Raw genomic sequence first — 14,056 nt, forward strand, 5'->3', positions numbered from 1 at the left:
GAATGCACATAGATGTTTTAGTGTGTGTAGAGCAATTGTTAGTATTTCCTAAGGACTGAAATTTTTCTGTGACAGGAAAAGTACAGCATTTTGTGTACGTAGTATACTGACAATCTCTGCCCAATGTATACTATCACACTACTGAAAATAACTTGTCCAAGGCTTCTCAGCAAACCCTCAGCTACCCTGCTACACACTTGCAGCAAACATGAAACAATGTCACCAAGAAAAAGATCTGACTCTAGGCTCTGGTCTCTAAAATGTTCAGCAGAATACCTACATGATTTGATAAGACCTTTATCATTGATTTGATACACATTTGTATTTTAATATTAATAATCTTCTTATTTTCCTTGTGGGAAGTTAAATTAAATTAAATTTAAAATAGAGAAGCTGTATTTTGCAGAAATGCACCAGAAGGGTGTGTTTGCTGATGGCTACTGAAAAACAAACTGGTATTTTAATTTTAAGGAAATTTCAGTTAAAATATTTCTAATTTTCCTTAACAGGACTTAAATATAGTAATATTATTATCAATTATATATTATTATCAATTCACTATTTAAATAACCCTGTAAATAATTAGCTAAGCATCACAACTCATTTTGATTTTCATAATCTTACCTTTTGCTATACAGCTGTTATTTCTTTCCTTGTAATTTCTTTCACATATGCATTTGAATGATCCTTTAACATTAGTACAGCGTTGGGAACAGGTGCCAAATATCATACACTCATTGATGTCTAAGGAAAAAAAGAATTTCATCATAGTATAATTCATGCTTGACTGAAGTATTTAGCACTCTAAGTAACTCCCAAACACTTCAGACCTTCTTTAAGCAACAGGATGTACTCTCCTCATACAACTCATGCTTTTGTTGAAACCGCCACTTACCTTACTTCAAATGTGATCAAAACATTTTCTCTGTGATTCTCTTCTAATCTTAGTTTGTTTTTCCCTTTTCCCTTACGTTTCCTACCTGTGTCACTCCATCTTTACTAATTAATGCTTGCAATGAACTTGGAAGATGAAAATATTGGGGTAATAGCAACATTTCCATTGACTCATTCGATATTATATTAAAAAAATGTGTTTTACTATGTATTAGAAATGCTTCACTTGACATCTTGCTTATTTTTGTGTGTTCCAACTCTTTAGGTTACTGAACTGTTATCATGTATGCAAGCATTTGGGAAGTCCAAGGGAAATTGGTAAATAGATGTTCATCAGTAAGATTACTGAATTCACAGTCAGGCTCTTAAGAAAGTTTTTTAAAGGAAGATATTCTCTCTCATATTTGAAACAGCACTTTTATCTCAACAGCCTTGAATATACTACAGTATATTTACATTATGCTGATTGCTTTTCTCAAGCTACATAACTCCTTCTTACCTTACTGGACACCTGAGACAGGGAGTTAACTTGCTTAGTCTGAAGTCAATAGGAGGCAGAGAAAAATTGCACCTTACAGACCAACTCCCATTTGGCAATGGGAGAGCCCAAGATGACCCGCCTCAGGTCAGGCTGGAGAGCATTAGGCTGCAGCCACTGCTGCTCCTTCTTCCTGCCACTCAACTCCAACATGGTGTAGGGAGCTTATGCCACCTAACTGTGACATGGCACAGGCACAGCTACTCTGCCGCTGGAAGCCAGGGGGCACACTTCGGCCCCTACCGCTGAATGTCACTGAAGCCATGGTTCTGCAGGCCAGATGCAAATGCACTGCAGGTTGAATCTGACCTGTAGGCCATAGGTTCCTAACCCCTGGACTAAATAATTAAGAGATGCATAGGCTTTTATAAACACCTGTGATGTTTTTGGTTTATATATCACTAAACTTTATCCTTTTTTTTTATATAATCACTACTTTGGAGCACCTCAGAAAGTAGTCTGGTGTCCCCAATATTCTCAAATACTTGTTTAAATGCCATCTCTTTAATTGCTTCATTTAAATTTCTAATGGAGCTTAAATCATCTGTTTACAACTTCCATTCAAGCTTCTAACCTTTTTCCTCTGATATTTCATTGCTGGCTTTAATCTCAAGATAAATTACACACACATCTAGATCCTCTATCTCCTGTCTGTCTTCTTGTCTTGATGCTTTAAGCCCCAAACTAGGACTGAAGTGCTTCTTCTCAGTAAAAAATGCTCTTTATCTTAGGTATTTCTCTTCATTAGCATTTTTCCATGCTGCCATTTTTTGTACAAATCACATTGTTATTTCCTCTGAGAAAAAGTCTGTCAAGTGCTTTTGAGGATATGAATGAAGACTGATACAGAAATAAGTAAATTTTATTAAAGCGTATATTAGCTATTGTTATGTAGCTAATTCTCTATGAATTTCACTGGATAAATGTTCTTTTTCCAAAGATAATTTAGTTAGGAATTGATATCAATTATTTTTTGTTCTGAACATCCTAAAAAATAAATGCAATGAATTTAGTTTAAGAAAAAAAAGAAAAGAAAAACAACAAAACCCAAACTGTCTGTACATCATGCTTACTTCTGAACTTAACTAGTATACAATAATTGAGTGGGAAGAATAGATTAACAAATTGTTGGTGAAAAGGGGAAGACTGATATTTAACAAATTTGTGTGAACAAACAGATTGTAACTGGATACCTACTTTAGGATTTCATAGCTGCATACACTTGAGCAATATAGTTTGGTTTGGTTTGGTTTAGTTTTTGAGGTTTTTTGCCACAGACTACGCAGTTGGTAGAGACTTTAAAAGCTCTACCAAGGCCTACCTTACTACAGCAGAAGAGAGAAGGTGGCCTTGGAACATAGGAAGAAACGCTGGAAGAGCATGGCAGAAAATGAAAGCAGAAATGTAGAGAAAACCTAATACTGAGGGGTAGGAGAAAATAATTCTAATACTCAGTGTCCACATCTAAAACCACATCAGCAAATCTAAAGAATAAACAGAAAGCCTGACAAATCTGGATCTTGTGTTTAAGCTGAATGGAATGGGACGGGAAGTCAGTATCCTTATTGGACTTGGTAACCAAAGTACCAGTGACCTGAACAAGGACTACTTACTTGAACAGGAGGTGGCAAAAATAGGCTGAACTATAATTAGTTATATATATGCAATTTGATTTTTTTACCAATGGTAGAAAAAAGAATGCATAATAGTTCAAAATTTAAGATCACCCTTTGCAAATTTTCTCATATGAAAACTGGAAAGAAATTTACATTAATTCCTCCAAAGTTTCATACAGTCACTAGCAAGAGCAGCAAGGGATTTAAAATCATAGAAAATGAGGGTTGGAAGGGACCTCAGGAGGTCATCTAGTCCAACTCCCTGCTAGAAGCGGACCATCCCCAATTAGATCACCCCAACCAGGGCTTTGTCAAGCTGGGCTTTAAAAACTTCCAATGATGGAGATTCCACAACTTCCCTAGGTAACTTGCTCCAGTGCTTTACCACCCTCTTCATGAGACAGTTTTTTCCCAATATCTAACCTAAACCTCCTTTGCTGCAACTTGAGACCATTGCTCCTTGTTCTGTCACCTGCCACCACTGAGAACAGTCTAGCTCCATCCTCTTTGGAATCCCTCTTCAGGTAGTGAAAGGCTGCTATCAAATCCCCTCTCAGTTTTCTCTTCTGCAGAATAAGTAAGGCCAGTTTCCTCAGCCTCTCCTCATAAGTCATGTACCCCAGCCCTCTAGCCATTTTTGTTGCCCTTTGCTGGACTCTCTTGAACTTGTCTGTATCTGTTCTGTAGTGCAGGGCCCACAACTGAACTTAGCACTCCAGATGTGGCCTCACCAGTGCCAAGTAGAGGGGAATAATTACTTCCATTGATCTGCTGTCAATGCTCCTACTAATGGTGTTTCCTATACTGCAAAAAGTCCAGTGGGTCTCTTAAGAGCTACCAGAGGCCAACATGGTATGCTGACCTCTGATTAGACCTGCTATTACCCCAAGGGAAACTTAACCTCTTCTATATTCCCCAACCATCCCAGCTGTGGAATGTGTATAGGATCAACTGCTTCTTAGTTTAGAGGATACAAAAGAGAATTATCAAAAATATAAATTAAGATTCAATTTTAGAACCAGAAATTAAGATCATATTGCCTTTTCTGTGTGGAAGGTATAGACACTTGGCTTTCTTATGAAATGGTTAAATATGAAGGCTCTATGTACCAAGCAGTAATGGAAGAAATTATCTCAGGGAATGTACAAAAGTTCAAATCAACTGGGGGTGTAGGGGTAGGCTATGATCATGTGGGAGGGGAGTCTCCATAGGTTGGGGGCAAGAAGAGACAGAATTCATCTCCTAGACTCCACCCCACCTCCTGCCCCCAAGCTCGGGATGTCACCCTCCACAAGGACCTGACCATACTTCCCATACTGACATGACCTGATGTCCATCTAGTAGGTTCTGTGTTGGGTAGAGGGAGAGGGGAAATGGGTGGAGGGCCAGAAACAGGTGGAAGGGGAAAAGAGGGAATTGGAGAGAGGTGGGCTGTGTTGTGTCTGTGTGGTGGTGTGTGTGTGTGGGGGGGGGGGGTTGGGGATCTACAAGGACCACAGAGTGGGCTGATTTGAGGATAGGGAAGGATCAGGGGTCTCTGGAATGGCAGGGGCAGGCCATATCTGGGTGGAGGTAAGGGTTAAAGGGGCTTGGAGACAGCAGAGCTGAGGTCTGGGTGAGAGGCTTTGGTTAAGGGGCCTCAGGAATGGTAGGGGCAGAAATAGGAATGGGCTGTGGTCCTTTACTGGCTACCCACCAGCACTACTTGGGCTTTGACAGCTCCACAGTCTCTGAGCTGTGGAGCAGAGCTGGGTTTCCCAGCCCCTGATTGTCAGGGGGAGGGCCTCCATCACTTGGGCTGAAACAATAGAGCAGGGGTGGGTACGGGGCATTCTGGGATGTTAGAGGGCATCCCCACTTCCCCAGCTGATTGGGGTTGTGTGCAAATATTCACTCAAACACTTGCCCCCCAATCAATTAGCACTTCAACCATGTCTGATGCAGTGAAGATTTCCACCACACCAGTCATTTTTTAAAATGGCTGAATGCCATGAATGCTTGTACATAAAGCATTGCAACCAATGTAACTGTGATTCCGCTGGTTGAAATGTAACATTTCTATGCACCCCTAGAGAAAAAAGCAGGTACACATGTATGCCTCCAGGAACTTGAAGGAGCACATTACACACCACTTAAATATTCTTTTTTTTTAATTTGAGCTTTTGGTGAAATGATTAATAACTCCTAAGACTCAATGACAGATTACAATGAATGCATAACGGTGCACTCTACATAACACTTAATTAAAATATAGCAGAAATTAAGGGAGCTCCTGAAAATCACTGTGTTTCAAAATAAAAGGGACCTTCTGCCAAATTAAATCTGAAGTGATTTAACCCAGCGAGGCCTTCTGTAACTTTGGTTTTCAATATTCAGTGCTATAAGGAATTCACTCTACTTTCTAGAGGAGAATTTAGTGATGATTAATTCTCAAGTATAAATATGCAGAGGCCATAATGAACATAAGATGAATATCTTTGAAGAATGCTTCTAATGCCATACCTTGTGCATTTCAAGCTGCTCAACAGCAAAATATATGCAGTTTTCAATACCTTTTAGTATTAAAGAGTGCTATATCCTTATTGTGATTCCTTGTATTTATATATTCTCACAAAATGATGCTAATTCTTTCACAGTCCCTGTGGTAATTAATTTATATTGCTAAATTTGGGCTAGAATAAATCAAAACTAAATTCCTAGAGGTAGCGTTTCACAACAGAGGTACATATTCTATTTTGTGATCCATGTATAATTTCAAACACACATTCATGAGCTCTAAATCTTACATGTAAACTGACATTCTACAGTCACACATGATTTTTATTAAAATTAATCAATTAGTATATAATTACGCATATGCAACTTTCCTAATAATCCTTATGAAAGAACTATGTTTTTAGAATACAAAGCTATGAACCTAGCAGTGATGGAAATGTTTTGTACCTTCACACTGTCTATTCCTCTTGTTTCTCTGAAATCCAGGCTTACATCGACAGAAAGCTGATGATTTTGTTTGGTTACAGTATGCATCATCTCCACAAGGATTTACATCATCTTCACATATATGTTCAGTGGAACCTAAGCAGAGAAGGAAAATATAGCTCTAAACACTAAAAGACTTTAAAAAATATTTAAGTGGTATCTATAAGTAATAATATAATTGGTAGAAATAACTGATAGAATTTCTCCCAGATTCTGTTAAAATACATGGGTATGTCTACATGTCTGGGCATGTCTACATGTGTGCTTTACTGGGCAGTAGACTAATATACTACACAGTTAAGCATCATCATCCAAATGTGCACAGCAATTGGGCTGGTGTAGACTAATTACAGCACCATCAGATAGTCCTGTCTGACACAGGTTCTATCTAATGGAGGAGTAAATTACTATGCTTAAACACACATGTAGATGGTGATGTCAGGATTAGTTTACTCCAGCTCAAGTTGCACCAGAGTTTATTCAGTCACATTAATTGCATGTGTAGACACACCCACTAGGCACATCTACAGGGTCATTAATGTGCAGTGGTTACTACACATTTATTTAGTACTTGTATAATCATCAGAATTGTACCAGTACTATCACCAGTGAACGCCTTATTAGCGACACTACCACACAGTAGCCTAATCATATTGCTCAGTAATAGCACTGTTTGTGCTGTGATGTGCTACTGTGCAGGATTACTAGGCTACTGAATAGTGAGCATCTCATGAGGACACGTCGTCTGTGAGGTAAAAAAAAAAATGCATTTTTTCAAATAAATTACAGTATTCGTTAACAGTCACTCAAATCGAGTAAATGATATATGCACTTTAACAATGAGTACTTGATTAATGTTATGACTGTTCAGCCTACATACGTTATTGTCCCTCTATAGAAGAATAGTAGAACATTTAGGGCACCTATATGCTGGATGTATGCTCAGATGCATGCTAATTAGCATGCATTAGAGCAGACTTGATTAAATGAATCTACTGGAACATTTTAATTAATGTGCTCCAGCAGTCTCTGTGTCATGTCTGTTCAGCATCCCTGTGCTGCAAAATAGTGGTGAGAGCACTTGAGCTAAAGCTTGTCTAAGTTATATATGAGCTTTAGTTCAAGTGCCACCGCTGCCATTTTGAAGCACAGGATGCTAAATACACGTGATGCTGCAGACACTTTAATTAGAGTGGCACTCAGATCTGCTCTAATTAATGTCCCCCCCCACACCAGAGCACATGCATAGATACCCCCAAATTCCATTTATTCCATAGGTAATTGTAACATGCTGATCTTGTAAGAAAATAAACTCAGAAGATAAAGAATTTTAAGATTAATTTTATTTATGCCTAAAAATATACCCAAACCATAATTTATGCATACCTTATATTTTATGTAGGATACATAGAATTAGAATAAAAGAATTTATGCAGCAGTAAAAAGGAGATTACAGTTAAGAAAATACTCTATGCTGCTTTCTAAAATACTTTATAGCCTTTACAAGATGAAATTGATGAAGTGAAATTGAGTTAACACTTAAAAGAGTTAATTGGGAACTAGGGTTTTTCCATCCTATGAACATTTTCAAGTCAACAATTTTTTTTCCTAACTTGAACTCAGGCAAAATGTCAAAATGTTAAATCTGTTGTGAGGAAGTAATCAATTACTACATCTTTCATATGGATTATTTTAGAATGTTTACTCTGGTGTTTACCATTCTTAATTGATTAAATTTCAAAACAAAAAGTTATTGTGAATGGAAAAGCAGAACTTTTTTAGTTGAAAGATACTGAAAAAATGCTTGTGTATTTTTTTTCAGTCTTGCCTTAGTTTGGCAATTCATGAAAAGTGGCAATTTTTTTTACAAAAAAACCCCAAGTCTTGCTTTGGAAAAAAAGTTTTAATTCAAAAATATATCTGACCAACCCTAAGACTAATGCACATTTTCCAATGCTTTATAGCACTGTGATTTTAATAGATGTGGATAAGAAAGCCATTTTGACTAGAGTAATATGCATAGAGTTATATATGATAGACCAGTGTTTGAATTTTACTGCATGTCTACTTTCGTCTGTTTTTAGGATATATTAAATATAAACAAAAGCCAATTTTAAATTGAAGATAAAATAAATCTAAAACAGTTAAAAGTTTAGTAATTGAAAGCTAATCAAACATTTTAATAATCTGCAAAATATAACACCTTCAAGAACCAGGAATATGTTAAATGATTTGGATGAAATAAAATAATCCTAAATCCTCTCATGTAATTCACAACAAACAGAATATACTCTGTTCATTTAGAAATATTTGGCGAACATTTTTCATTTTTAATATATTTTATATGTTATGGATCTTGTCAAAACTGAAGAAGGAAAGGCAAATTATATTCTTCCTTCTCAACCCATTTGATTTCTCCCTCTGAATGCATATTGCGAGTTCCTTTTCCTCACTCATTTTGCCAGGCTCACTGACAAGCTACTTCTAACTATAATGCTCAGTATTTTGCTTTTTTCCTTAGATTACTTTCAAATAAGAAAGGATGTTTTGCTAACAAAAGGCAAGTCCCTACCCTAGAAGGCCAGGTAGGGTAGAAGTCTGCACTGACAAAAAAGGGAATTAAAAAAACACTGCAGCATGGGGGCTGCAGATAATCTATTCACTAATTCTCTGTGAGAAAACACCCAAGGAAGAAGAACATGAGATTACAGTGTGTAAGGTAGAAGAGAAAAGAAAAGGGCATATCTGTTTTGTTTATCCTTCCTTCTGCCCAAAGAAAGAACTGCTCACAGAACCCATTCTTTAATAATTATTTGGGGAAGAATATTGTTTTTCTGCTGCTAAGATTGACAAACACAGATACCAATAATAAATGATGTGTGTGTCAGATACTTGGGGGGGAGGGGGTTGTACTTTTGCTTTTAAGATAAGCAGACAGGAGTCAACTAATGCTGTACAATTACACATTCTAAATACTCGAGGTGTTTATGTTGAGATTATATGCTGGCCTGTCTCCTTTTTATTTGTAGTATATCCATATATTATTCATATTAAAGTATAAAATCATAGAAATTAAAGGACCTTAGGAGATCATCTAGTCCAACTCCCTGCTCAAAGCAAGCCCATCCCCAACTAGATCATCCCAGCTGAGACTTTGTCTAGCTGGGTCTTAAAAACCTCCAAGGAAGGAGCTTCCACCACCTCTGGGTAACCTGTTCCAATGCTTTAGTACCCTCCTAGTGAGAAAGTTCTTCCTAAAATCTAACCTATACTTCCCTTGCTGCAATTAGAGACCATTGTTCCTTGTTCTGTCATGTGCCACCACTGAGAACAGTTCAGCTCCATCCTCTTTCAAACCCCGCTTCAGGTAGTTGAAGGCTGCTATTAAATCATCCCCTCTGTCTCCTCTTCTCAAGACTAAATAAACCCAGTTCCCTCAGCCTGTTCTCATAAGTCATGTACCCCAGCCCCCTTATCATTTTCTTTCCCCTCCATTGGTCTCTCTCCAATTTGTCCACATCCTTTCTGTAGTGGGGGGCCCAAAACTGGACACAGTACTCCAGATGTGGCCTCACCAGTGCTGAATAGAGGGGAAGAATGACTTCCCTTGCTCTGCTGGCAATGTCCCTACTAATGCAGCCCAGTATGACATTAGCCTTCTCTGTAACCAGAGCACATTGTTGGCTCATATTCTGCTTATTGTCTACTGTAACTCCCAGGTCCTTTTCTGCAGAGCTGCTGCTTAGCCAGTTGGTCCTCAGTTTGTAGTGGTGCATGGGATTGTTCCACCTTAAGTGCAGGGCTTTGAACTTTCCCTTATCGAATCTCATGGGATTTCTTTTGATCTAATCCCCAGTTTGTTGAGGTCTCTCTGAATCCTAGCCCTACTGTCCAGTATATACACTACTCCCCAAGCTTGATGTCATCTGCAAACTTGCTGACAGTCCACTCCATCCCATCTTCCAGGTAATTGATTAAGATAATGATCAAAACTGGCCCCCGGACCAACAACTGGGACACTCTACTTGATGCTGGCTGCAAACTAGACATTGAGCCATTGAATACTACCCTTTGAGCTCAATGATCCAGCCAGTTTTTATCCACCTCACAGTCATCCAACCCATACTTCCTTAGCTTGCTTGTGAAAATGTTGTAGGAAGTCATATGAAAAGCCTTGCTAAAGTCAAGGTACACCACATCCACTCTTTTCCTGCATCCACAGAGGCAGTCATCTTGTCATAGAAGGCAATCAAAGTTGGTTAAGCATGACTTGCCCTTTGTGAATCCATGCTGACTGTTCCTAATCATTTTCCTCTCCAAGTGCTTAGAAATAGATTTCTAAGGTTTCTAGGATAATATTTTATATTATCCTAGAAATTACTAATAATTACTATAATTACAATACTTTAGTATAGTAATAATTATTATAATTATTATAATCTAATAATTAGTATACTTTAGTACTTAATGCCACTGGTTATAATCTTTGTTGTCCTAATTCTAAAACTGATTGAACTGTCTCAGAATGGTCTTCTAGGTTATTATTTACATTAGAGATAATGGATACTCAACAAATTTGTTAGGAAGGAATCCTAGTTAAGTGAAAGGGGTCAGGGCATTTGGTGAAAACTAGATGAAGTATAAAGAATCACTTTATGTAAATGGAGGCCAATTGTGGAGGACTGTGAAAAGCTTTCCCACTCTCTTGCTCAAGATGATTATTATCCTAGAAAGCTTCCTTAGGAAGCAATATGCAAGACAACTGAGCACAGAGCCTCAAATAGAGATGTGTGCATTTTAACAAAGCTACACTGTTCACTGGGAAACTAAATGGAATCATAAATTCATTGAAAATAGGCCTGGAAGGGACCTCAGAGCAGCCAGTCCCACTCCTGTGGCAGTAGTCCTACCGCTGTAGGCAAGATCATCCCTATCTAAACCATTGCAGAGAAGTGTTCGTCAAAGCTCTTAAAGATTTCCTGCACTGAAGCAAGAATCTGTGAAAGCTCTCTACTCTAAAATGCTCATCTTTGTGCTGACTTATGCTTAGGAGGAAATGGAATCAGAGTGGTATTTTTTTCTTTTTTTTCCTTGTTTTTACCGAGGGATCTAACCTGGTATCAGATAATGTACCCATATAAACCAGTCATTGAAAAAAGTAATTATACAAAGTTATCTAGATGAAGTGCAGCTGGCATGATTCACATGAGACAGGTTAATAGCCTATAAAGCCAAAATTATGGTAATCTTTTTTGGTATTCTGCATAGCACGGGCCATAGAACTTTTTGATAGCGGGCCTAATGGAAAAACCAAACATCCAACACAAGCCTAATTTGCTTCTCATAGTAGGGAGCAAGGGAACTATCTGGGTGTGAAACTTAACATTTCAGAAAAACTTCTCAAGACATTGCTTAAAAGTAAAAAAAAAATCAGCCTCTGCCATTGCAGGTAAGCTTTATTATATTTAAGGAATGTGAAGGGATGATTTGGCCCACAAAACCCCAGAAAAATTTAAAAATTACCACTATGCTTCATTGATACTTTGAGGATAAGCTGTTTTATAAGGAATCTGAACAGCTGTTTTGGGATTTTCTAAATTTAGAAATAATTTCAGTGTCTTCTAATATGGCTGTTCACAGGAGACTTTGCAGTGGATTAAAAGACCAAAGAATTTGAAAAAAGTCTGAATTAACTTTTTATGCTTATCATTCCTAGACTGCACATGTATATTGGCACCACAAAATACAAAGGACACAAATGAAAATGAAAGTAGTTCTGACAGCCTTCATCACCCATTCTATAAATATTCAGACTCAGGTTGAAGTAGTCATGCAAGGATTTGGGAAATACACAGATTTCTCATGACACTGCAATCAATTTAAGAATGTAGCCCAACAGAACAATATCTTTTAATTCAATATATTTTCTTCATAATAAACCTCCCCCCACCCCTCTAAAATTTAGGTTCATGAAAAAGTTCTCATATCATTGAATAAACAGAAGTAAATCCCTGTGATTATAAAAAGTTTTAATATATTATAGAAGGTATGGCTTGTCAATGTTTGAATTTATAGATGGATGGATTTATCAGATCAAGAACTCTATATCACAAAACCACAAACTTTAAAAAAAATCTTGATAGATATAGAATGATACGAAGGAAAATATAATCAATTGAAACAGCTGGAAGAGCTCAAATTGGAATGAATCACTCACTAGGTCAGATAGTTCATTCTTATTTTTAGGAAAAGAACTGTATTATTTTGCAAAGTTATTTTCTTCATATCTGTTTTAAGGAGTAGTCTGTGGTATATTAGCTTGAATAATGTGCAAGCTAATACTTTTCATATCAATGAGAACCATCTTGTTGGGTAGTTTTTGTGTGGAAGGAGACAATCTTTTTTTTTATTATTTCTCTTCATCTATAAGCATGAAAAACAGATAGCTTGTCAACAGAACTCACTTATTTTGCAGCCTTGCTCATCTGAACCATCTCCACAGTCATCAAATCGATCACACTGCAGCTCCATCGGTATACATTTCTTATCACTACAAGCAAACTCATCCTTTTTACAAGGTCTTGCTTTATATGTGATTTTATCTATATAATTATAAATAAACAGTAAAATAAAATAAGATTAGTATTTCATATTGTTTAGATTATTGCACATAAAAATGGAAATGACCAGGAAGCTGTAAGGAGTCTCAAATTATGTCAAGCCTAATTGCTTTAAAGTTTAAATTATGATCTATAAACTTGCAATTAAGTTTTCTTAAGGACAATTAGATTTTTGTAATAAAATTGACTTCGTATATTCTTTTGATCTGAATGTCTGGAAAGGTAAATTCACCTACCACAGTGATCTTCATCTGAGTTATCACCACAGTCATCAATCTCATTGCAAATCTGTTCAGGTCTCAGACAAACCCTGTTGTTTCTGCATCTGTAAGGCCTTGTTGGAGGGCATGGAAATTTTCCTGTAGGAAGAAAACATCAGATGCCCTTTTAAAAAAGTGAATACCAGTTCATTGTAGTTAAGTAGAAGTTTCTCATCAAGCTTATTCCTCTCTATTGTGCTTCCATCAACATGGTAAACAAGCGTGTTCAATTGCTTAGATCCAGGGTGCTTAATTCCTGGCTTGCAGGCCAGATCCATCCCACAGAACTGTCATTCAGCCTGCCGGGCTCCCCATAGGTCCTGTAATTAGGTTGCAGAGGAGCAGTGCTAGCATTTATTCCTGCTTCTTTGCTGCCAAATTTCCAGACCATGGGGAGCGTGGTGGGCCGGACAGCATGGTTCTATGTTAGATCAGGCGCATGGGGTTGGGACAGCATAGGGCCCGATTCAGGCATGCTGGGCGCCATTGGTGTGGTGCAGGGTCTGATCTGGATGTGGGGGACCCAGCCTTATATGCCAAGCCCATGAGGGATCTGGCCCACAAACCAGTCCTGGGGCACTTTTCCAGCCCATAGGGGCAAAAGGTTGAGCATCACTGACTTAGATTGTTGTGTGAAGAAAAATTATGTAACATACTCCGGATGCAATGTGCTTCAATCCAAGCAGCTGTTGCTTTGCAAGCTTTTAATATATTCAGGGCAGAATTTAGGATGTTGGGAACAGCAAATGAGATATTTTGAGGTCCTATAAAATTTAGCTACTTAAAAAAATCTTTTTGGAATTGCCCACATAATCTGGTTTGTTTGGTATAGATGAAGTAAAGCTCAGATGCTTATACCTATCAGAAAGGGAGGTAATGAACACAGAACGATTAAAAATTGTTAGTTTGACACGTTTTCTGCTCTCACATTTTCTGTGAACAGATTCAATTATTTAAGAAATTGTTATTTGAAAACCTAACACCTAATCATCATGCAAAAATAGAGTGCATTTAATATTGTACATGCAACCTTGGCTTTCTTATTACCAAACTTTTGAAAACTTCACTTTGCAATATGAATGTGCAATATTAATTATGCCTTTTCTCAGAAAATTATGAATATATGCTATGCACAACACTTCTGGT

At 37.5% G+C, this 14,056-nt stretch overlaps 1 protein-coding gene across 1 annotated transcript in view; it reads right to left on the reverse strand.

Annotated features, from left to right (window-relative positions):
* Window positions 1-14,056, reverse strand: part of LRP1B (LDL receptor related protein 1B) — a 1,375,759-nt gene that overhangs the window by 100,351 nt on the left and 1,261,352 nt on the right. Inside the window, exons 73-76 of the mRNA XM_006028602.1 lie at window positions 12,887-13,009; window positions 12,495-12,632; window positions 5,992-6,126; window positions 625-744 (exon numbers count right to left, since the gene is read on the reverse strand). Coding sequence (XP_006028664.1) covers window positions 625-744; window positions 5,992-6,126; window positions 12,495-12,632; window positions 12,887-13,009 — 516 coding nt within the window. The remainder of the gene's footprint in view (window positions 1-624; window positions 745-5,991; window positions 6,127-12,494; window positions 12,633-12,886; window positions 13,010-14,056) is intronic.

The sequence above is a fragment of the Alligator sinensis genome, unplaced genomic scaffold (assembly GCF_000455745.1).
Source record: "Alligator sinensis unplaced genomic scaffold, ASM45574v1 scaffold533_1, whole genome shotgun sequence".
Classification (NCBI taxonomy): Eukaryota; Metazoa; Chordata; order Crocodylia; family Alligatoridae; genus Alligator; species Alligator sinensis.